The 25134-nt window shown below is 41.3% G+C and overlaps 1 protein-coding gene across 2 annotated transcripts; it reads left to right on the forward strand.

Annotated features, from left to right (window-relative positions):
• The first annotated feature begins 802 nt into the window (after window positions 1-802).
• On the forward strand, window positions 803-24467 carry col2a1a (collagen, type II, alpha 1a). Of its 2 annotated transcripts, XM_056385843.1 has the most exons (54): window positions 803-1106; window positions 3101-3307; window positions 4470-4486; window positions 4625-4657; window positions 5446-5478; window positions 5664-5717; window positions 6229-6321; window positions 6799-6876; window positions 7459-7503; window positions 7644-7697; window positions 7984-8037; window positions 8458-8511; window positions 8659-8712; window positions 8866-8919; window positions 9034-9078; window positions 9259-9312; window positions 9466-9510; window positions 9641-9694; window positions 10244-10342; window positions 10479-10523; window positions 10657-10755; window positions 10856-10909; window positions 11022-11129; window positions 11243-11296; window positions 11485-11583; window positions 11794-11847; window positions 12565-12663; window positions 12814-12867; window positions 12981-13034; window positions 13143-13196; window positions 13407-13460; window positions 14031-14075; window positions 14233-14331; window positions 14790-14897; window positions 15061-15114; window positions 15274-15327; window positions 15458-15511; window positions 16338-16391; window positions 16507-16614; window positions 16793-16846; window positions 17996-18049; window positions 18165-18326; window positions 18533-18640; window positions 18988-19095; window positions 19305-19358; window positions 19449-19556; window positions 19666-19719; window positions 19847-19954; window positions 20046-20099; window positions 20708-20815; window positions 20951-21239; window positions 21804-21991; window positions 22117-22359; window positions 22470-24467. In XM_056385843.1, exons 1-54 carry the CDS (start codon window positions 1013-1015, stop codon window positions 22614-22616), a joined length of 4464 nt encoding a protein of 1487 aa, XP_056241818.1. In that variant the 5' UTR covers window positions 803-1012; the 3' UTR covers window positions 22617-24467. The 2 variants fall into 2 exon arrangements, with proteins under 2 accessions (XP_056241818.1, XP_056241819.1); XM_056385844.1 differs by lacking the exon at window positions 3101-3307.
• Window positions 24468-25134: the final 667 nt, after the last annotated feature.

A 25134-nucleotide genomic window follows, 5' to 3' on the forward strand; every position in this document is an offset into this window, starting at 1 on the left:
AAACTATATTTTATCTGCTCATTCAAGCACTTTTAATTCATTCAGCTGAATAAGTAAATCAAACAATAATATTTTGTCTTTAAAATTTTACTAATGATTTGAGTAAAAAGCAGTTGTTTTTTGATTTTTAGGTTTTTTGATGAAAGTTATACTCATACTGACTTTATACAGTTCAAACTACGTTTTTAGAAATGTGACCTGTGACTATAAAAAAACAAAAAACTTTTAGCCCAGGTCTGGAAATCCAGAAGTTGAGTGTTCAGTATTATAACATAACCTTGTTTGAGGAAGACAGTACTGTAGTTGGTCTGTAACAGATTTCCAAATGGTCTGGTAGTAAAACATCATTTTCTTCAAAAATCTTACATGATTTTATCATATATGTTTACACTATATGTGATATCTGTTGCAAAATGTCCAAAAGAACTTTCATTAAATTACATATAGATTAATTAAACTCTGAGAAGGGCCTTTAAATATTAACTTGGTCCTTTGAAAGTTCTTCTACTAGCTTTGGGATTTCATGATTCACTGACACAATTTCATGTAGTCAGCTCAGAGCTTGGCCTGTGCTCTGCTGGATGTAGCTGCCTTTTTAATGTGAAAGTGAAGGTGCATCTCTTGGCCAGGCCAGGCCAAGCAGGTCAAGGGAGGAAGGAGGGCTTGAGTTAAAAAAAAATCCCTGGGAGAGTAGATGCTGCTGGATTGAGGGGAGGGAGATGAGGTTCAGGTTTCACCCTTACAGGGGGTCTGGGGGAAGGACTGGTATTTTGGAATATACGAAGATCCATACAAGGCACAGTGGACATAAAACCGCGGTGCTTGCCCTGACGCGGTGGGTGCAGAGTGCCAGCTGTGGCCCCGCGTTGGATTCCACTTAGATTTTGGAGGGTTTGACTGCATGGTGCCATAAGTCTCTGGGAACAAACACTGAACACACCACTGACTGAAAGCCTGGTCTCCACCGTCCCTTCATTTCTCACCCAAGCTCCTGCATGTCTGATATTTAGACATGTTCAGCTTTGTGGATTCAAGGACTGTTCTGCTACTTGTAGCATCCCAAGTTGTTTTACTATCCGTGGTCAGATGTCAGGAGGAGGACGACCGTAAGTTGCAAAGTTTTTCTTGACATTTCTCTTTTTACTTGGAAAAAATGTGGATTGTTACTGTGATGACATTACCAACTTCTTGTCTGCCTTCCCAATGTTCTCTGCCCAATGTTTCAGAAGAATAGTGGAGAAAAAAATCCACGTGCAAAGGGGTGTGATGTCAAATGAAGAGCATGAAGAGCACAATTCTGTCCCATGCAGTTCTCTGCTATAGAGCTATAGTTATACAGTTTCATCACATGCTGTTTTCAATAATGTAGTTACGAATATTTTTGATGATATTAATCTGTACTCTCAAGCAGGTTTTCAATAGTCTCTCCAAGTAAGTGAGTGTATAGTTTTCTGTAGGACAGGTGAGGCTGTCAAGGCACATCTGTGTGGGATGGAGGACCAGGTGAACAAGTGTCCATTTGTCCTCACCTGGGTCCTACTGCTCAGCCTTTCCTGCTCTGTTTGCTCTTAGTACAGTGTACAGTATATTTAGTAGTGCAGTGTAGTACAGTATATTTCAGAGGCAGATTCTTGATGCCTTAAATGTGTTTTCTTGCTTTTTTTCTACCATTCTCTAAAAGAAATGTGTCTTTTTGATCTGTCAGACAATTCAGGAGTTTCTATAAAGTTAGTTTTGAGAAATTTATGGGCAAATCAAAAGTGAGTTTAATTGTTGTTTTTAAGACGTAAAATAAACCTCACACCAGCAGATTCAGGGTTTTCATGATATGAAGTGACAGGTTCAGACAGTGTTTGACCCCAGACTAGCAGGCTCAAAGGGTAGCATGAAGAGAGAGGGACAGAGGACAGAGTGCACAGCAGGAGCCAACAGATGATGGACATTTAGTTGTATTTATAGCAAGATGCACTTTACTGCTCCTGCTTCCAATGCCCTCTCTCCAAGCATTCATAAACTTTTAACATCTAGTTAACCCACAAATTGTAGTAAAAAGTTGTATATTTTTAGTATAGTGATGGAACAGAAAGCAGACATTACATTTGCAAGTGACCAAACTCATTTCTGATCAGGAATTAAACAGCCTTGTAACACATATGTGCTAAGTGTCACTTTCACAAATATGTTTAAAAAACAAATAACAGCAGTTGGCACGCCTGGCCTTAAGCTGTGTACATTAAACAAATCTCCCATTCTTAATTCCCCAGTGTGTTTGCACTGGCACTTGACACAGCTATGGGACCCAGATGGAGAAATTTAGAAGGACCCCCTGTTTACTTAAGGCAGCAGCTTGTCAATTGGGCACAGTATCCCTGTAAGAGAGGTTCATTCATACGAGCAACAGAGCAGGCCTGCAGGTTAAATATACTCAGCCAGCAACGTGAAATACCTCAACTAGGACTTCAGACACAACTGTTAACTGTGCCTCTTATTGACATTGCATTTTCTGCTGCTATAAAATTCTCCATATAATAACTTGGAGCATTTTTCTCACCTCCTGCCTGAATAATATTTGAAACTCCTTCATTATACTTGTCCTCCACCGATGCTTGTTTGTACTAGTGTATTTTTGGGTCAAACCAGCACCTGTTCATCAGCATCAAAGCACCAAGGCCTCATGCAGTTACATTCATGTTTAATTCCTGTGTTAATCTATTTTTTGAATGTCACTTTTTCTATACTTTGTGCTACATTATAAAATGTTCACAGGTTTTATTTGATACAGCATAACTTTTATCTTTCTCCTTCTTCCTTGTGTGTTCTTCTCCTTCACTCATGAGCCACCTCCATCTTACCCCCCCCTCCACTGCCATTACTCCTCCTACTTCCCTGCCCCACCCTTTGACCCACTTACATCCTCTTATTCCCACTTCCCTCTCTTAAACTAACTTTTATAACAACATCTATTATACCAACCCTCAATTCTGTATAAACTCCAAAACCTTTCCATATCTAACTCTCTCCTGAACTAACCTTTCTGTCTTCCCGTTGCTCCTGTGCTTCCTCTATCCACCTGCCACGCTCCCCCTGCTGGCCATCACAGAGGAGGCAGGTGGCTGCATCCAGGACGGCCAGCAGTATAATGATAAGGATGTGTGGAAGCCAGAGCCGTGTCGTATCTGTGTGTGCGACAGCGGAGCGGTTCTGTGTGATGAGATAATCTGCGAGGATATCAAAGAGTGTGCCAACCCTATCTTCCCATCTGGAGAGTGCTGTCCCATCTGCCCTGCTGATGCCAGTGCCCCCATTGGTTGTAATTTATTTATTCACATACCCATAAATAAATTACTCTTGTAGCTTGCATTTATCTCCCTCCTAGCTAACACTTTTGAATGGGGAACTGCCGCAGGCTCCAAATATTCTTCCTGATCAGGGCTACAGTAGACCCTGATTATAATGTGTGGGTGTAATTCCCATAGTTCTGGCTGCTCTAAAATATAATAGTTTTATGATTTGGTATTTGTATTAATGACTACTCAGTCAGCGCCTGCTGTTCCCTATTCCAAAGTCAATCTCTACTTTTTGGTTTTTCTGTAGACCAGATAAGCAACATAATCAAACTGATATCACTCCCTGAGATATGTTGTCTGGTTCTCAACTAAACCAGTCGAGATGCCTCTGCTTATTTTAACTCATGACTAAGATGAAGCCTCTGCTCATACTGAGCCACAACTCAATCATTTATATGACCCATTTGCAAAAGTAGGGTGTTTTTAGGTGATTTAACTCAGAAACAGACCAAAGTTTTCCCAACCTTTTCTGTATGAGGCCTCAAGTCAGGACCACATAGATGAACCTGTCAAAGGTTCAAGGCCTCGTAAAGAGCCACTGTATTCCTGTGGTGTCTTCAGAAATCTCCTGGTATATGAAAGTAATTACAGCATTTTTTTTTCACATTTTCCACATAATTACTCAATTAATAATGAGTAATTACATAAAAATCTCATTGCCTTTGCTGACACCCCAGTTTTTGCTCAGTAACCATCAAAACTATACAGTGTTTGAGATCAGTTGGGCATAAATGAATTCCCACAGATTTGATATAAACAAGCTTTCATCATACTTTAAAAGTAAAATCTTAGTGGCACTGGCTGCCATGCTTTATTCAGTAAGCTAAGCTTACAACTGGCTTACTTTGTATTTACAGTAACATTTTGGATCCAAACACATTCTCATCTCCTAGTCCATGCTTGCTTCTGCTTCATCTCTCATCATTAATATAATCTGGATGGGTTCTTTCCCTTTGGGTTTGGTGAATGGAATTTGATCACTTTAGCATCTTTAGATTTCTTCACAGGTCTCGTTTCCTAAGAATCACAGGCTAGATTTCAAATCAGTCTAGTGTCTGAAATGCCGATTACTTCTAATGGTGTTCTTTCTTTTCTCCTTCATCTATTCATCTGCGACATCAGAGACAGTTGGTGCTAAGGTGAGACTGCGCATTGTGGGAAAATGCTGAAATACATGCACATTCACAACAAGTAACACCATGAAAACACCACAAGTTTTTGGTTTTTGAGGACGGTGTTTCAGGCCACTGATGTAACTTCTGTCTTTTATTAATCAGGGCCAGAAAGGTGAACCCGGAGAGATTGCAGATGTAAGTATGAATCCATTGCAGTACTTCACAGTAAAGTAATGCTTTAAATAATAGATATTCCATTGCAGTACATAATACTTCCCTCAAAAGTGCTTCCCACACAAACTCATTATTGATCAAAGCAGTGGTTTCAACTGTATTGTTATTATTCGGAATAACAGATTTATTTCTCTTTTTTTTGGATCTATTAATGTTCAACACTGGACTGAATACATTCATGCTCATTATAATCCCCTACGCTGTGCACATATTTCTGAAGATTTTGCTTTGTTGAATTTCATGAAAATTAGATCTTTTTTTTTTTTTTAATTTATTGATTATTCCACTTTCCCAAACATTTTCATTTAAAGAAATGTTTGATCATTAAAGTGGCAATTTCTTGATAATAAGAGACTAACTACAATGTCCAACATTGTTTTGTTGGACTTTCTATTAAATGAGGACAAACTGTGCATTCCTGGGACATAATGAACCCAATCAAATCCGCTTAGATCCTCTCAGCAACTTCATTGAAAGTGCACATGTCAGGTGAACAAAGTCAGCCAAACCAGAGGTTAAGAGGAGGTGATGTTTTAGCAAAACCTTTCCTGTCAAACTAAATCCTCATCAGACTGTGTTTTTTGGGCTTAATGTCCACCTCCTACAAAGTTGGAATGTTCTTCTCTAATTTTAGCTGTTCAGAAACTGGCACAACCGGACATAGCATGAAAGATTGGTCTTGTATAAGTAGCCATTTATGACAACAGTCACAGACGCCTGACATAATCTTTTCTTTTATCTTTGTGCAGGTTGTAGGACCAAAAGGACCACCTGGCCCTATGGTAAATAATGGAATCTATATCTTATTATGTATTTCGTATTTATATCTTTCATTTACTTTATTTACTCTACACTTATTCAAGCAATATTTGATGAGGTGGTGTATTGATGCGCAATAATTTGATTCTTGCTAGGAGTTTTAGCAATCCTATAAATCTTACTGAGACAATTATCTTTGATTTTGCAGGGACCCCCAGGTGAGCAGGGAACACGCGGAGAAGCTGGCGCTAAGGGTGATAAGGTAAGAGACAAAACAAAAAAAATACCCTCCACCAGTCTTCCTAGTCCGTGCATCATTCAGAAGAAAGTCCCCTACATTAATGTCATAATGTGATTTCAACACTTGGTTACAAAGGGCCAAGGGCCAAAGGGGCCACATTAGGGCAACAAACAGCGGTTATGATCATTGTTATAATTGAACTGGCAAATGAATTACAGTGTTATTTAAACACAAGTGTGGGAACATTCAGATCTAATCATTCATGAGACTTCATCTGTTAATGTTTTGTTGTAAAAGACATTGCTAAAACAAACAACTAGTGCAACCAATAATAATCAGAGAAAACAGCTTCACATACATTATACTGAGGCCAAAGCCAGAGTATAGAATTAGCATGAAGGTGTGCAACAGTGACAGCTGAGCAGCAGGACCCAGGTGAACACATGATTTCTGACCTGAAGGCTTCCTCAATCCTTAGAGGTGACTTGTGACAGGTGACTTAGAGAAAATGACCTTCTCTCTTTTTCCCTAGGGAAATCCTGGACCTCGAGGAAGAGATGGTGAGCCTGGCATCCCCGGAAACCCCGGCCCAGCTGGACCACCTGGGCCACCAGGTCTTGGAGGGGTGAGTTTCCTGGGCAGATCTGTAACACATTATAAACAACTATTTATAATTTAGGTTTCAACACCACAGTATTACATTTATATCGCACAATACAGGATCAACAAAAACACAGATATAAATACATAGAGATGATTTAATGGTAAATTAATGATATATATAATGATTATCATCAGTATCTTTTCCATTAGTAAATCTCTTGTTTGCTCTATTTGCAAAGTAGAGGATGGATGAAACTGATGAATACATGTTTGTGCTCTGAAAAAAAGAAAGCCTCAGTACATACTGCAGGCCTACTGTGAAAGGTGAAAATGATGCTTTACTTTAGCACAAAGATGGTGCAGGCACATTTTCCTTGTGTATGTTCTTTCATAGTAACAGAGCCACCAGTTAAGTCAGTTTATGTTTGTGACTTTCAGCTGAGGCAAGGTAAACTACATAAACTGGGTCTCAGTCTCTGTGGGTTTTGTGTTTTTACAGAACTTTGCTGCTCAGATGGCTGGAGGTTTTGACGAAAAGGCCGGAGGCGCTCAGATGGGTGTGATGCAAGGACCAATGGTAAGTAGTACTGTGTGTTATGGGGACATCTTACAGGACAAATGTACTGTAAAGTTCATCTGCCACAATAACCAAACATCTGTACTGATATTTGACTGCCATGGACTTGCTGCTGAAAATACGTGGCTAAAAATAAACTGTACATCTTCACTAAGGTGGTTGCAATGCTGCCACCTGGTGGCTCAGCAGCTTCACTCTAACAGAGATTTCAGTTTACTTTATTATTTCATGCTGGCTGCTGCCACAGAACCTCAGCAGAATTTTACACTACACTAAAAAGAGTATGTTTAGGCATGAAACATATAAAAATATCTATTAAAACTATGTTCAAAAATATGTTATTTTTTATTAATCCTTAGAAATAGGTTTTGTATAAGAGATATTTTAAGGAGATAGTGACTTTAAACTAGATTTTTTTTTTCTTAATTTTCTGAGCCCAAAATGGTGCTTAGTTTAAATTAACATTATCATCACATTAACGTCACTCTCAATAGCTCTGAATGTTCTCTATTCAAGCCGCTGAATTTGTCACATTGTGCAGGAAAAAATAGACACTGGGTAAACTTCATGTTTCTCTTGCAGGGTCCTATGGGTCCTCGTGGTCCCCCTGGACCTTCTGGAGCTCCTGTAAGTACATACATTACTGCACTACATCATGATGTGATTGTTTACTATAATCAAACAGCTAATGTTGACATATATAGAGATGAATTGTTGGCATAAATGAATAAATGCCTAATAGTTTGCTTTGTCATTTGTGCCTACAGGGGCCACAGGGTTTCCAAGGTTCCCCTGGAGAGGCTGGAGAGCCTGGTCCAGCTGTAAGTATTAATAACTATACATCTTTGTGTCTAACAGGCTCACTGACTGTGCTGGTCACATTTGCTGTTAAGTTTCGTGTTTACCTCAAGCACCTACTGCCACAGAAACAATGCTGATTATAAATAGTATCAAAGGAATATTTAAGTTCATCACTTCTTATTTTACACATTTAGTTCAATGGGTGGCCACTATCAAGCCAGTGCTCACATTGTGCATCACCTCTTTAACTGTCTTCATGGGGAGCGAGTGGATAACTGTCACTAAACTAACTTTGCTTTACAACAGGGAGCAATGGGACCTCGTGGACCACCTGGACCTTCTGGAAAACCAGGAAGTGATGTAAGTGTCAAGGCTTCATCCACATATGACACAGCTCATTAAAACATAGAAGCATCAAACCTGCTCTAAGCCAGGGTCAAAGGTCAAAGTAAACCACATCTTTTTTTTTTTTTATAGATAATGACCAATGAGAAAGTTTTTACTTATGCTCTTATTTTCCAACTAATAATGCAACTATTTCAGTTTATTTCCTTATTATTTCACAATGATCTATATCATTTCCTCCTCCATGTACTTGACGCTATAACCTGTATTACCACCAGGGGGCACCGTCTGTCTCCTAACAGCACATAAGAAAATGACTGCACAAAACACAGGCTGCAAGCATACAGCAGCACCCCACGATATTAACGTGCCACGCAGCTACATCCTGTCATACAGTTACTGTAAATAGTCCTTCCACTTCCTGTTTGTTTTTAGGGTGAGGCTGGCAAACCTGGCAAAGCTGGTGAGCGTGGACCTGCAGGGCCTCAGGTGAGCAAATAATAATGAATCAATATTTGATCATTTCATACTTAAACACAAAATATTCTCAGCTGTTTCTAAATCCAGGATTACATATCAAAGTCAAGAGAAGAAAATGGAGATGAATGAAACAAATGTTTTTTGTTTTCATTTCAGGGAGCTCGTGGATTCCCTGGAACTCCTGGACTTCCTGGAATCAAAGGACACAGAGTGAGTGTTTCAACCTTTACTGCTGAACAGAAGAAGCAGGACAAAAATAACAGCTCAATCCTCACAGAGCTGCAGCCATTCGTTCATTCATTACATCATGAGGGGACTGACTGATGCATGAGTCGTGATGGGTATTTTCATGTTTCTCTGTAGGGTCATCCTGGTCTGGATGGAGCTAAAGGAGAGACTGGTGCTGCAGGAGCCAAGGTAGGATCACCACATTATCTTTACTGATAATGTCAATTCTTTAAAAAATCCAGATTTTCATCACTACTGTTTCCACTATTTTCTTCTAATTTTTCTGATCTCTGTTCCTATCAGGGTGAGGGTGGTGCCCCTGGTGAGAATGGTGCTCCTGGACCCATGGTGAGTTTACAGAGCTTTATCTGGTCTAAGAAGACAACTATAGCTGTGATGCTCAGATTCAGTCCCATTTTCTATGCTTTATTTGTAAGGCTGTGTGATTATTGGATATGAGAAATAATTGGTTATGTATTTAAAATAAAATGACTGAAATAAATTGATCAATTGTATCCTCTGTTCTAGGGCCCACGTGGTCTGCCTGGTGAGAGGGGACGTCCTGGAGCTGCTGGAGCTGCAGTGAGTAACAGTTTCATATCTGCTTCAATCCACTGAGTAGCAATATGTTTCTAATCTGTTGTTTGTTACATTTTTGAATCCATTACAATTTCAACTTCATGATCTCTACATTACAAAGCACAGAACTGACTGTCCTGTCTTTTCACTCTCCAGGGTGCCCGTGGAAATGATGGCCTGCCTGGTCCTGCTGGTCCACCTGTACGTATCATAGTTCCCACTTTGCATCCAATTCATACACTTTATGTTACTTTTAATAAGCTATTGCCTTCGATAACATGGTAACAATCAAATATGAGCCCTAACCTGCAGACTTTTCTTCTGTCAACAGGGGCCTGTTGGTCCTGCTGGAGCTCCCGGTTTCCCAGGATCCCCAGGAGCCAAGGTTTGTACAGATCACAGCATCATAGACCAGTATTTCAATGTAGGAGACCATACGTATTAAAATAAAGCAATAAAAGCCTGGTTAGTGTCACTTGAACCATTTGTGGTTAACAGCAAATTCAATTTCTACTTTGTCACTCAGTGAGTTCTTCCTGTAGCTCATTCAGAAAGTTGATCAGTCTTACTCAGTCTGGTTACACAGAATTAAATCCCTAGATTCCTACAATTGTGTCTGGTTCTTGTAGTTACTGTTTTTCATACACAAATGATCAACTTCAGTTGTATATTCTTGTAAGTAAGTAAGTGTATACTTTAGATAAAATTATTTGCAGATCAGACACATAATTTCACTATCATATATAAGGGAAAATATTATATAAGTGAGACATACAGGGAATGATAATTATACAGCTCAAAAACCTTGGTGAAAATGCAGCATTATCTTCACTTGTACAATATGGAGGTACAAAAGTTGGATACACAGGTTGGTAAAAAGCAGAACTAATGCATTTTTCCACCAGTTAATGATAAACTTATTGTGTCCTGTCAGGGAGAAGCTGGCCCTACTGGCGCCCGTGGAGCTGAGGGTGCACAGGGACCACGCGGAGAGGCTGGTACCCCAGGATCTCCCGGACCCGCCGGAGCATCGGTTCGTTTGTCATCACTCATCCTGACCATTCAGTTTTAATATCAGTTTGCTCATACAACAGCTGTTCATGCTCATTCTGACACTGTCTTTGTTAGTTTGTACTTTGTATTGACTGTTTTATTCTCTGTGTGTACAGGGTAACCCCGGTACTGATGGTATTCCTGGAGCTAAGGGATCTGCTGTAAGTCTGCTCTTCCTCTCTCTCTACATCTCTCATAGGTTTAGAATCCACTATTACCTTTTCCTGCTTTACAATGTATAATATTAATATTTTACTTGATTCTGATATTTTATTTCTTACTTCTACCTTGAAGGGTGCTCCTGGTATTGCTGGTGCCCCTGGATTCCCCGGCCCCCGTGGCCCACCTGGACCACAGGGAGCCACCGGACCTCTGGGGCCAAAGGGACAGTCTGTAAGTCACTTAGGAATAATCTAAAACTCTGTGAAATCTTGATACTTTTCACATTATGAATATTTACTGTTGTGGCTGTCTTCTTTTTTGCCATGTTTAGGGAGACCCTGGTCTTCCTGGATTCAAAGGTGAAGCTGGACCCAAAGGAGAGCTTGTGAGTTGTTCAGTTTTGACTTGATTTCAGTGACTTCTGACTATATATTCCGTAAACAACATCTTTAAGAATGCTACAGGATAGATTTACTGAGATATCTTAATTTTTCCAGGGCCCTGCTGGTCCACAAGGTCCCCATGGCCCAACTGGTGAAGAAGGAAAGAGAGGCGCCAGAGGAGAGCCTGGAGCTGCTGGACCACTTGGACCTCCAGGAGAGAGAGTAAGTAATCAGGATATACCATGATATTGTTAAAAAAGTTACATTATTATTTGTTGTTGCCATTTTTTGGCCCTGTCTGATCAAAGTTGTGTTTCTGTCTGTGATGTATTCAGGGAGCTCCTGGTAACCGTGGATTCCCTGGTCAGGATGGTCTTGCTGGTGCTAAGGTGGGTCCTGAGTAAATTACATTCTTTAAATTGATCAGCTTGGTCAGCTCGCTGACTCCATTAACACAGGCTAAATCTTTGCTCTAAGCATTGTACCATTCTGCTCTGATCATGAAGCTGACATATTTCTACCACATCCATATTTAACTGCCTGATATTTAAAGCCGACTTACTTCTGTCTTCTTCAGGGTGCCCCCGGTGACCGTGGTGTTCCTGGTGCTGCTGGCCCTAAAGGTGCTACTGGAGACCCTGGACGCACAGGAGAGTCTGGCCTTCCCGGAGCCAGAGTGAGTCCCGCATCTTCACTCATTATGAGCCCAGAATCTGAGACACAGTGTTGCAAAGTTGTTGGAAAGATGTAGTCATTTTCAGCCCCAAGCCAGATAGATGTGGTTGCTCTGATCTGAGTGACTTAATTTGATTTTGTACATTGTCAAGATTTTCCCCACTTCTTGAGTGATGCTGACAATCTCTAAAAATGTGTGTGCCTTTCATAGGGTCTTACTGGTCGTCCCGGAGATGCTGGTCCTCAGGGCAAAGTTGGACCCTCTGTGAGTATAATGCTTAAAATCCTCTGGTATAGGTCTGTCAGGCTTATTAAAGCTACAGTGTTTCAGTTCTGAAATGATCTGCATCTCGACTCAACACTGTCAATTAATGGCAAGATTGTCCAAAAAATAAAATCACTATGAGGACAAGTTCTGTTTGATTTCAGAAAGGGTCTTGAACTCAGGATCAAAAACAAAAACCTAGCAGTACAGCACACTGTCCATCACTTGAACTCACTTCAATAAGATGACGTTTCTGTCCTCAGACCTTCATCAGTTTGGATTTTTCCTGATGAAGTTTTAGTTGATATAATATGCTTTTCTCACAATTTGATATGTGAGGATGAAGAGCTGCAGCAGCTGAAACATTCAAAAGCAGCTTTTATTGGACAAGACTACTGTTTATGTCCTTATAAATAACCACAACACGGCATTCACCGCATGGTCTGAAATAGAAGCTTAGTATTAAATAACACTGAATGATGTCATCTTACTTACAATTAATCAGTAGAATTGTCTACTGCTTGTAGCTTTAGGGAATCAATACAACTGAGAACAGAGCAGTTTACACACTCTTCTACCAGCCATAGAGCCTGACCTCTTTTTTGTATGCTGTATAATCATATACTCTATCAAGATTTTCACACATAAGTTTCAACTTCTAAGTTAATTTCTGGGTTTCTGTGTTGATTTCTGATTTTTACCTTGTGCCTTTCATAGGGTGCTGCTGGTGAGGACGGTCGCCCCGGCCCACCTGGTCCTCAGGGAGCCCGTGGACAGCCAGGAGTGATGGGATTCCCTGGACCAAAGGGAGCCAATGTATGTGTTTAGGGTTTTTATGAAAGTAGCATGGGAACACTTCATTATTGCACACAATATAATGAAAAGCTGAGACTATACACCCATCCTTGTACAGAATAAATAAATAAGACCTTCTGCCGGTCATTTAATGGGATTTCTCTTCCACAGGGTGAAGCTGGAAAGCCAGGAGAGAAGGGTCTTGTGGGTCGTCCTGGTCTGAGAGTAAGTACATTTTCTGCATAAATACTTTAACCTTCCTCCAAATCTCACAAATGAAACCATCATTTTCTGTCTCCAGATCACTTTTCATAGTTTATGTATTCCCCTCTGAACAGGGTCTGTCTGGAAAAGATGGTGAGACTGGTGCTAGTGGACCTCCTGGCCCTGCTGTGAGTATTTTAGTATAATTTCATGATGTGAGATATGTCTTACACTCAGCTGACAGTCCTCACTTGTACTTGCTCCTGGCTGATCACCTGTGCTTGGCTCTGTCCTAGGGACCTGCTGGAGAGAGAGGAGAGCAAGGACAGCCTGGACCTTCTGGCTTCCAGGTGAGTTTATTCTCTCTGATACACCTGTGAGAAAAAACAAAAAATAAATTCAAAGCTTGAATATTAATACGAGCAGATATCAATACAGACTGTTATTCAGAGACAGTAACCCCAGAGTGATTTACTCAGGAAAACAGCAGAATTATAAGCAATAACCTAATCTATATTTACAGATATCATATAACTAATCTCTTTGCTGTTGTTGGACAGGGTCTGCCTGGACCCGCTGGTTCCCCTGGAGAGGCTGGAAAACCTGGAGATCAAGTGAGTGTTTATTCTGTCCAATTGCATCTGTAGGTCTGTCTTTGTTGACAAACCCCTTCAATCCACTAGACGCAAACAAGCAAGCGTCCTAGAGCTGGTATAGGACCACCTACATGCCATATGACAGTATTTCTGAGCAGTCTACCCTTCCTAACATTAAATGGCATACATGGATGTGATATGAAGTGACCGTGCCCTAATGGTAGGAAAGTATAGTGAAGGGAGTAAAAGAGAGGTAAAAACAGCCTCTGAGCCAGATGGTCCATCACTACTCTGTCGTCACAATCAGGAAAACAAAACATCTATAGTGCAATATCTGCTGTGTAGATAACAATGACCTCTCTACAGTACACTACTGTAAAAGCCCATTTCATTACAGCAGAATGGTTTTCAATCTCATTCAAATGTCTCTGATTACATTACAACATTCTGGAGACCAGTGTAAAATTAACTGTCCCTGATCATCATACTTGGACTAACAGTGAAAGCTCCACAGATGTTTTAAGACTTTTGTTTATATGTGTAATTCCACCAAAACCTGGAATAAAACCGTCTGTTTTCTCTTTGCAGGGTGTTCCTGGAGAGGGCGGAGCTCCTGGTGCTGTTGGACCTAGAGTGAGTTTCCATGTTCCATGTTGGCTTCTTGTCTACATTGCAAAGAGTGACATTTATGTAGTAAACTATCATTTACAGTTCATACGCGTACATTATGCTAAGTGTCTACCGCTTCCTTTTACTCCTACTGATACAGTGTCTTTTTGTTTCCTAACAGGGAGAACGTGGATTCCCTGGTGAGCGCGGTGGTGCTGGATCTCAGGGTCTTCAGGGACCCCGTGGACTTCCTGGAACACCTGGATCTGATGGACCCAAGGTCAGTGGATCACCCTGAAAGAGATTTAAGATTTAAATGTCACATGGGTATCCTCTGTGCCAGGTTATACAACAGCAGCTCCTCCACTAGAGTTTAAATTATTCAGCACGTCCAGTGTGCAGCTGCAGCTTGAACGACTCTGTGCAGAAATCTGAGTCGACAGGATTTATGGATGTTAATCCAGGAAACCAGTGATCATCATATGTGCATCACATGACACATGCAAAAGTGTATTTCATCAAAGTAGACTTGTCCTAGTTCATTAGGTGTTCTTAAGAGGATGACATTTAAATTACATTTCATTCTGATTTGAGAATAATTTCTTTGCTATCTCAATAGTAAAAATAACAAACAGGATGATCATTAACATTTGCCCACACTCAGGTTCACTCAATTCATAGGAAATAAGTAGACATGAAAACATTTGACTGACAAGTGATCTCCTGTTTCTAACTCAGGGAGCCATTGGACCAGCTGGTGCTGCTGGACCTCAGGGACCCCCCGGCCTGCAGGGTATGCCTGGAGAGAGAGGAACTGGTGGCATCCCAGGACCTAAGGGAGACAGAGTGAGTAACATATTGTTTTAGAAAGTGTTATAACTGACATTTATTCTTACATTATGGATTACTTCATGAGTGAAATGGTAAATTTGAACAGAGCAAATGTCATGAGCAGAGGCCTTGTCGTTTCACGTATGATTAACATGCAGCCTTCCTCTTTGTCCAACAGGGTGACAATGGACAGAAGGGACCCGAGGGTGCTCCTGGAAAGGATGGCTCCAGAGTGAGTTCAAAATGAATCATTAATCTTTTTTTTTTTTTGTCTATTATGACAGCATGAAGTTTTTTTTGGCAGTCATCAAACAAAAAGAGTGACAGTTGACCTCATTCAAACTCTGTTCTCTTTAACTTGTTTCTACATCTATGCTTTCTTCTTTCTCAGGGTTTGACTGGTCCTATTGGTCCTCCTGGCCCATCTGGACCCAACGGTGCCAAGGTAAAAATAACAGTGTTACCCTGTGGATTGTTAAAGTGATTATCAGCTAAATTGGATTAACTGGAGTCGATTTTACTTTAACATCCATATTGATTTGGTTGGTTTGACTGACTGTTTCTCTCCAATCCAGGGTGAGACTGGACCTAGTGGACCTTCTGGTGCTCCTGGTACTCGCGGTGCTCCTGTAAGTACCTCTTTATGTCATATGTACATGTCACAGTATGCAGTATACACCTAGACTGATCAGCTGTGTGAGTGAGCCAGCTGACAGAGGAGCAGGCATAGAGTTGATCTTTTTTGTGCCATGGATAAAATGTAACTACATTCTCCACAATTACTTGTAAAACCATATAACACGTCACACTCTGATGCTTCTAAACAAGCACTAACTTGGTGTGACTGAGTCCAAACTGAGCAGAAAAACTGGTATAAAGAGCATTAAATGTTCAAGTCTGAAATGGAATAGCATCCTGTACCCTGGACAGAGTATGATGCTGTTGCTCACAAATTAATAGCATTACAATAACATAATAAGGGGCTCTAACAGCCACAACGCAGACACTAAATTGAATTTGTACAGTGTACAGACATTGTCACTGACTATTAAGCTCAAATTGGAGCAGACTGAAACTTTACTTCCCTTTAAAGGATGTTTCCAGCAGAAAAACTGATCCACACAGTGAGAGGTAGAGTTTAGGCCTTTGTTACATTTCATGACAGCCCTGACTGTGCAAATGCTTATGATCAGATAAGGATGTTTACCACTTGTACTACAGGAAGAGTAACATGTTCATGAACATGTAGAAAGAACAGGATAATGAGCAGATTGCACAACAGTCATTTTCTTATTTTTTTTTCACTCCATAATTACTTATATGTGTCCAAAACCAAATAAACACAGTGTCTGAGAAGAATTTTGAAATAAAGAAATAACTGATCATTCAAACAGCAATAATATCTCACACCGAGCTTTACCTCACTGACCACCTTTGTCTTCTGTCCTCTTGCAGGGTGACCGTGGTGAGGGCGGTCCTCCTGGACCTGCTGGCTTTGCTGGACCTCCTGTAAGTAAAAATCAACACAATACCTTTAGTTGAAATTAACTGACTGGAAAATGTAATTTTTCACTTTCATTCATCGACATTCTGCCAATATTAACGTTCTGTTTAAAATATCCAGGGTGCAGATGGTCAGCCCGGTGCCAAGGGAGAGCTTGGTGAGGGTGGACAGAAGGGAGAGGCTGGTGCTCCTGGACCCCAGGGACCATCAGGGGCTCCTGGACCTGTGGTGAGTACTTGACCTCAAAATAATTCCCTCAAACCAGATTAATGTACAGTATCTTACGTCACATCTCTGGATCAAATGAAACTGGCGATGGGAACACTTTATACAAGAGCATTTACAATGCTTTACAATCACACTGGTGTAATATGAACATGATTAATTGTAATTCCTCTTTTTTTAGGGACCTACTGGTGTATCTGGACCTAAAGGAGCTCGTGGTGCTCAGGGAGCTCCTGTAAGTAAATCATATTGTTTCTTTATCACAGGAACAAACCATCCCACAATATATCAGCTGAATGGAGATACAGACGTTTCATATTACATTGCACAGACACCTTCATTCATTCATACATTGAGTTATTAATTTATCTTACTTGAGTGCAATAAGCAATTAGTAACACTCAATATACTTAACATAAGAAAGACCAAGTTTAGAACTAAAACAACTTGTCGATCAACTAACCCAACTCTAAAAAAAGATTGATGATCAATAATCTAAAATATAGAACATTCACTAATTCCCCAGTTGCAGTTTTTCTTTAGTAAATTGTAACTTATGGTATACAATCTCAAATTAGGCTTCATGGGCCAACATCAGCAATGGTTTGTGACACAGCTAAAGTAAGACAAGGGGCACGGCCTCATCATGTCTGATAAATATATAGTAGGAGAACTATAAACTCAGCTGCTCCGGCCTGTATCAGCAGCACAACGCCGCATTCAAAGCTGTTCTTGAAACGTTCACAGCAGCTGGATTCTGTGCTAAGAAAACCAGACAACAGTGATAGGGTTAGCATTAAGGAAAATAACAGCCTGTGGGCGTGAGTTTAAAATACATCTACTCTAGATAACAATATCGATACAAGGCTCATATACATTCTGAGTAATATGTCTCTTCAACACAAGTATGTGGCAGTCTAACAGTCTAACATAAATGGCATGTGACATTTTTAGGTAGTGGTAAAATTTGATTCAAACATAAATGAAACAGGCCACTGTTTATCATGCTTGCATTAAATCTTCTGTATAGTCATCCGACGCAGAAGATCAATTTGAGTGATTTCTGTCAAATATAACAACACAGCATTATATAATTACATGTATTGTATGTGACTTTAAATAATACTCAAAACATATTGAAAAACTAGGCCTGCATCTCCCCCTCATCTGTCAATCCACAGTTGAACCAATATGCTGACCCCTGCCACACAGGCTCTTTTGATTCACTTTGGTGTTGTCACATATAGGAAGAGTAAAATACATTATTTGTATTTGCTGAATGTTTCCTCTTAATTTGATAACATCCTAGTACATCTTAATGATGGATAGCAATGCAACAGGTTGCGTATGTTAATGTTTATTGAACTCTTTTTATTCTTGACAGGGTGCCACTGGTTTCCCTGGTGCTGCTGGCAGAGTTGGACCTCCTGGCCCTAATGTAAGTACTTCATCAATAATAAATTCCAAGAAGAGATGCGCTTGCTGGGTCAGTCTAATATAATTTTTTGTTTGTGTATGTCTGCTCGTACTTACTCTCTGTCTTCCCATCACAGGGTAACCCTGGTGCTGCTGGTCCTGCTGGTCCTGCTGGTAAAGACGGACCAAAGGGTGCTCGTGGTGACGCCGGTGTCCCAGGAAGACAGGGAGACGCTGGGCTTCGTGGACCTCCTGGACAACAAGGAGAGAAGGGAGAGGCTGGAGAGGATGGACCACCTGTGAGTTTGATTTTGCACCTCACATTCAAACCCATTAGTACTAGTCAGTGGAGTCATACTCTGAGACAACATCCAGTCTAATATTCACAAATAAACTGAATGAAAACTGCATGTTACTGACATGAGAACATCCGAGATCCTTACACTCTGAATTCAGCTAAATATGAACATTTCATGACTCAGACTTCTCCTTCCTGACTCTGTAGGGTGCTGATGGACCTTCAGGTCCTCAGGGTCTGGCTGGATCCCGTGGTATTGTTGGTTTGCCCGGTCAGCGTGGAGAGAGAGGCTTCCCTGGTCTCCCTGGACCTTCTGTAAGTGCCTTCATCCATGCATGATTTTTTAGCTTCAGCTTCCATGTAAGCTGTTTGAAATGTTACAATTTCCCATATCTGTCTAACATTTGCAGACCCCTCAGCCTTTTTAAAAATGTATTCACTCATATCAGACAGGCCTTCATCTTACTGTAAGTCTGTATTACATTTGAGACTTAAGTCTTATTAGGTATCCTTGAATTTTCACTCTTATTTTCATAAAGAGTGATTCTGTTTCTTAGTGAATGGACACAAAATCTAGATCAACTGAAAGTCAGAAGATTATTCTGGGCCTTCAATGTCAAAGGAGCTCCTGAAATATAATAAAACATTTCCTTTGTGTTTAGGGAGAGCCTGGCAAACAGGGAGCTCCTGGTTCTGGTGGCGACCGTGGACCTCCTGGACCTGTGGGACCCCCTGGACTTACTGGACCAGCTGGAGAGACTGGTAGAGAGGTGAGAACTAAACAATAGTGACATGTAAAAAATCCAAATTTCTGGAGATCAGTTATTTATCCACTTGTCTGACTGTAGAAACAATAATCACACTTAGAGTAGCAGTAAATTGAACAATGGCCATATTAACATTATACTCAGGAAATAAAATGTTCTCTATCTCTATTTGTCTATCTATGAAATTAAATGTACGCCATGTCATTAAACAGGGTACCCCAGGATCAGATGGACCTCCTGGTAGGGACGGAGCTGTTGGAGCCAAGGTTAGAGAGAAAATCTGAAACTAGTCCAACAAATAACACTTTTTGACAAACATCTGTTATCCTGAGTCATCACCTTGTGTCCTCCTGTAGGGAGAGCGAGGTAACACTGGGCCTTCTGGCGCCCCTGGAGCTCCCGGTGCCCCTGGTGCCCCCGGACCCGTTGGACCCCTCGGCAAGCAGGGAGACAGAGGAGAGTCTGTAAGTAACACAGGACACTGTAAGGGATCATAGGCACAAATTTTGAGCACTGCTTCAAATTTTAAATGTTAACATGACGAAACACCGACACATGTACTTCTTTCTCTAGGGTGCTCAAGGACCTGGAGGACCCCCTGGACCCGCTGGTGCTAGAGGAATGGCTGTAAGTCTCATCATCTATAACTGCAACTGAATCATTATGTTTTTGTAGATAATATTTGATTTAGTTAATTAAAAGTGCTACACATACGCAGCCATAAATTTTCATACATAACAAACTTTTACTCCAGGGTCCCCAAGGACCACGTGGAGACAAGGGAGAGGCTGGTGAGACTGGAGAGAGGGGACAGAAGGGTCACCGTGGATTCACTGGTCTGCAGGGTCTTCCTGGACCTCCTGTAAGTCATTCAAATCTAATTCTTCTCCTCTGCAGAACCATTTTTAATCTCTTTTCTGTCATCTGATCTGTTATTATCTTTGTCTAAACAGGGTCCCGCTGGAGATTCTGGAGCTGCTGGACCTGCAGGACCAAGCGGTGCCAAGGTAAGAAAACTGACCTGAAGCAAAGAGCAAAAGAGAAGAAAAACTCTTATTACATTTCCATCCTGCAGCTTTAACACCCAAGATATGTGATGGTAATGAAGGGCACAGGTTAGTCTTTTTGTAATTCTCCAATCACCTGACGAAGACGGGGACAGGAAAGGCCACCTGCTTTAATTACCCACTGCTGTGATAAGATGGGCAGCCGAGGCATTTTGTAATTACTCTCCACAAGGAAAAGAGGCAGACTGGCCGTGATTTGTGAATCCACTCCTGCTGAGATCGGAAATGGGCTTCAATATCTATTCTAGATTAGCAAAGCACTGTGCATGATAAGAAAAATGAAGGGAAATGTCACCATACAAATAATCTTCATCCATAATAAGGCAAAGGGTCTGGAGGTGATTGGGATAATAGAGAGAAACTGGTGCTGCATTTGAATTGGTTTATCAGATTTTTTCTTCTCATCCAGACTCTAAGGTGGATGTAAAAAATAAAAACTTTAGTTTTACACTTTGTCTGACTGAAAGCTCAAGTTCAGTAAATCAAATAGTGTTTCATATTTACATCCAATAGTTTTTATTTTAATGTAATACTCACTGTGTCTGTAGGGACCACCTGGACCAGCTGGACCTGCTGGCAAAGATGGATCTAATGGACAGCTTGGCCCTATTGGACCTCCTGGACCTCGTGGACGCTCTGGAGAGACTGGTCCTGCTGTACGTAACATGTCATTAGATAAATTAAATCTATAACCACCACAAACAAGCCTGTATATTGTACTGCTTCGATGCTGTCTTACTAAACCTGATTGTACACATTGTGATCCATTTGTTGCTTTTGCCCTCCATCAGGGTCCTCCTGGTAACGCTGGACCCCCTGGTCCTCCTGGTCCTCCCGGCCCCGGCATCGACATGTCTGCCTTCGCCGGTCTGGGTCAGACTGAGAAGTCCCCCGATCCTCTCAGGTACATGAGGGCTGATGAGGCCTCCAGCTCCCTGAGGCAGCACGACGTCGAGGTTGATTCCACACTCAAGTCCCTCAACAACCAGATTGAGAACCTGCGCAGCCCCGACGGCTCCCAGAAGAACCCTGCTCGCACCTGCAGAGACCTGAAACTGTGCCACCCTGAGTGGAAGAGCGGTATGTAGGTCGGAGGGGTCGAAAAAATTATAAATGGAAAGAAAGTTTGCTGATGTGTTCACTTTTAGTGTTAAAAATGTTCCTAACTGGTGAATACATTGTTTCAACTACCAACAGCTCTAGTTTAGATATTTCTAAGAAAGTCTGTGGGCATGTTCAGACTGCGCTTGAGTGACATTTCTGGAGATTGAGATTGAGATTTTTGGCATCTATTCGGGTTCTTTCAAGTACAAAGACTTCAGTGACTTCAGTAAACTCCCAGCATGGCTCCACCAAACACCAAGGTGTGATCAGACACTGAAAACTACTTGAATACACCTATATGTTATATATATGCTTTCAAGTATAACTCAGTGTGTAGCTTTCAGGTTTCTGATTAGGACCCTGTGCCACAGAACTGACTTTAAACTGTATCCAGTCTATATGAAGGGAAATTCCTGTAAAACACATATCTAACATGGTGTTTGGGTATGAGCCAGGTTTATGATAAAAACTAATTTCACCAAAGTTGCATTTAATTTCTCAGCTTCACTCCTTATTAACCGATTTCTCTCATCTCTCCAGGTGACTACTGGGTTGACCCCAACATTGGCAGCACTGCCGATGCCATCAAGGTCTTCTGCAACATGGAGACTGGAGAGACCTGCGTCTACCCGAACATCGCCAAGGTACCACAGAAGAACTGGTGGACCAGCAAGAGCAAGGACCGCAAACACATCTGGTTCGGAGAGACCATGAATGGAGGATTCCACGTGAGTCATTCATATATCACTTAAGATCTTTTTTTTTTCTTTCTACAAACCGATCCTGAAGAACTAAATGATCCTCAACATGAAGGCTGCTAATTAACTCCCCTGCTCATTGTCTGGCTCTGCAGTTCGACTACGCTCAGGATGGACCTGCTGCCAACGCTGCCAGCGTCCAGCTGACCTTCTTGAGGCTTCTGTCCACTGAGGCATCCCAGAACCTCACTTACCACTGCAAGAACAGCATTGCCTACATGGACCAGACCACAGGCAACCTGAAGAAGGCTTTGCTGCTGCAGGGCTCCAACGATGTGGAGATCCGTGCAGAGGGCAACAGTCGCTTCACATACAGCGTGTTGGAGGATGGCTGCAAGGTGAGAGCAGACAGCTGCAACTCAGAATCAGAAGAAAAGTATCTCTTTTAGGTTTCATATATGTATAATTGTCATTGTATCTTACACGCGTCTCCACTCTCAACCAACAGAAACACACAGACCGATGGGGCAAGACTGTCTTTGAGTACAAAACACAGAAGACCTCCCGTCTGCCAATCGTGGACATTGCTCCTATGGACATCGGAGGAGCGGATCAGGAGTTTGGCGTGGATGTAGGCGCAGTCTGCTTCTTGTAAAGTGGAGTATCACAATGGCCCCCCAAATAACAGGAAATAAATGAAACTCAACCATGAAACATTACACACACTTCCACAATAAAGAAGACTGGAAATTATAAAAGAAAATTGATACTTTTTCTCTCACAACGAAGTGCTCTCCAAGTTGTACTCCCTGGATGTTAGCACTGAAGGGCACCGGCAATATCTGTACACCACACCAGCATTCTCTGTCAACCCGCTTCCTGAGATCCAGTCATGTTTCCCATGGCCCACTGTTGACGGGAATGAGTCAGAGCCAGGAGGAAGAGGGACCAAGCGAACAAGTTATGGAGAACAGAAACATGACTTGATGTCACTTATTTATTGTCTAACCTGAATGGGCAGAGTTGAGGTAGGACTGGACGGGTTTACTTTGTAAGTACGACAAGCCCCCTTTCCACTACAGAACAGCCGCACAACCTCTGTCCCAGTCCTACTCCATCTCCCTCCCTGTTTCCCTCCTGACACACAAATACGGCATTTTGAATCAGTGTAGACCAAAAACATATATATATTCTCAGTAAGTAAAATCAAATCCAGGTGCTCCAGGCCTGTCCATCACGAGCAGGAGCAAAACCTTTACTGTGTATTATAAATCCTTGGTTCTATTGTTGTAAAAGTCTGTGTTTATAAACAACCAGATGGTTTTATATATATTTCCACATTATGTGTGTACATGTGTCTATATGCACACCAACACTTTTTGGAAAGTGAGGATACATTTGGGATGTATGTTTCAGTGTCCTGTACCCCATGACTGCCCATCAGAAGAAGGCCCAGTTCTCCAAAAAAAAAAAAAGAAAAAAAGATTTGTTTTGAAGAATTTGAGGGAAATCAATTTTGCCTTTTTATTGTAGTCATCCAGATCGTTTAAAGCTACCTCACGCTGAAAAACAAAGTGAAAATGTTGAGTTTAAATCTGAGCTGACCAAAACATTAGCTTTCAGGTGGATCTGGGGCTGAACGGCCATCTTTGCTTTGGGTTGCTCTCTCTTCAGAAGGTGCTATGAGTTCTGTAATTCTCCACCAAACGCCCCCCCCCCTCCCCCTACCCGAAATCCCACTAGCCTCACACCACACATTCACACTCCACCCTGGAGGAGGGGTGCAGCCGGGTTAAGACAGGGGAGACAGGGGCTACTTGGAGACCTCCTCTTGAGTCCAGATCCCCAAAGCTGAGCGTGGGACTCTGAGGACGGTCACTTAATAAAAAAAAAAAAAACCAGGGTGGGTTGTCTCTGTGTGTGTGAGGGCGTGTACATTTTTTTAATTAATTTTATTATGACCATGATCATTTTTGTTTTTATTTTGTTACACTTCTAATTGCTGTAAATTGGAAAATAAAAGGAAAACCGAATTAAGAATGAAGTTGATTTTTAATTGAGTTTTGAATAAAAACAGAAATGGCGCGGGGATGTATTTCTTCTCTCAACAGAACCATTCATGTGTGCTTAAATGTTTTTTTTTTTTTTTGTTAAACTTGTATTTCTTGAGGTCAGTTACTCTTGACTGTGAGTGCGTAGTCAGTGTGCATGTGTGTGTGTGTGTGAAAGTTTAAGACTGTGATGCAAGTGTGTGTTTTCATGAGAGAATCTCATAACAAAAAGGAACAAACGTACTGTATTCGTTCTGCGGTTTCAGGGTGGGGCTGGGCGTCGTTGGCTCCTGTTTGTCTGAACTAATAGGCATAAATAAAGAACATTTTGTTGACTGGAATCTAGTATTTTGTAGAGTAATGATGCATGAACAGCTGCATCACTACTTGTCTGTACTGTGGCCTGCTTCCTCTCCGGTCTGTCCTGAGAAATAAAAGCTTGACTTAAGCCTCCACAGTGACATATTCTTATTCAAAATATAACGACCCATTAGGCATCCAAACACATTAAGGGTCTACTTCATATTTGATACATATGAAGATAAAATGCTCTGCTAATTATTGTTCAAATTAATGTTAATTATTGTTAAAGACCGGAAAAAACTAAATTATATCACATCTAAAGGGGAACTCCACTGATTGTACACATCAGGTCAAAGGGAACACTGCTGGATAAAGAAATAAGACCTTTTGTGGATCCAGAGGAAGCAGAAAGAAGCCTGACAAACTGCCTCAAGTGACATTACAGTTGACAGCCAAATAAAGCCATCAACACACTTCGCACACAATTTTGAATCCTACATGCAGTGAAAAGATGTTATCAAAAACATTTAAACAACTATGTAAAAGGAGAAGACATGTTTCACCTCCTGCCCAGAGTCCTGCAAGGTCTCACTTCTGCAAACCTGCACCTGCAAAGCTTCGCATCCGACTCAGGATGGATGGATGGATTACTGAAAAGACCTACAGGCACAGACCTAGGGGCCTAAGGAGTCAGGGAGACACTGAAAGAAACACAATATGATCACAAAGAGAAACACAACAACTACAGAGACACAAACTGACTAAAAATAGATGCAAAACAACCACAAGATGCAAAGTGATCCCAAAGAGACAAAACAA

Source organism: Seriola aureovittata, chromosome 9 (assembly GCF_021018895.1).
Source record: "Seriola aureovittata isolate HTS-2021-v1 ecotype China chromosome 9, ASM2101889v1, whole genome shotgun sequence".
NCBI lineage: Eukaryota > Metazoa > Chordata > Actinopteri > Carangiformes > Carangidae > Seriola > Seriola aureovittata.

Excerpts from the sequence above, each read along its gene's own strand:
- col2a1a (XM_056385843.1), top strand. The coding sequence starts at position 1,013 with ATGTTCAGCTTTGTGGATTCAAGGACTGTTCTGCTACTTGTAGCATCC. Across the intron at positions 8,713-8,865 it reads CTGGAATCAAAGGACACAGA|GGTCATCCTGGTCTGGATGG; the intron begins GTGAGTGTTTCA and ends GTTTCTCTGTAG. Across the intron at positions 9,079-9,258 it reads ATGGTGCTCCTGGACCCATG|GGCCCACGTGGTCTGCCTGG; the intron begins GTGAGTTTACAG and ends CCTCTGTTCTAG.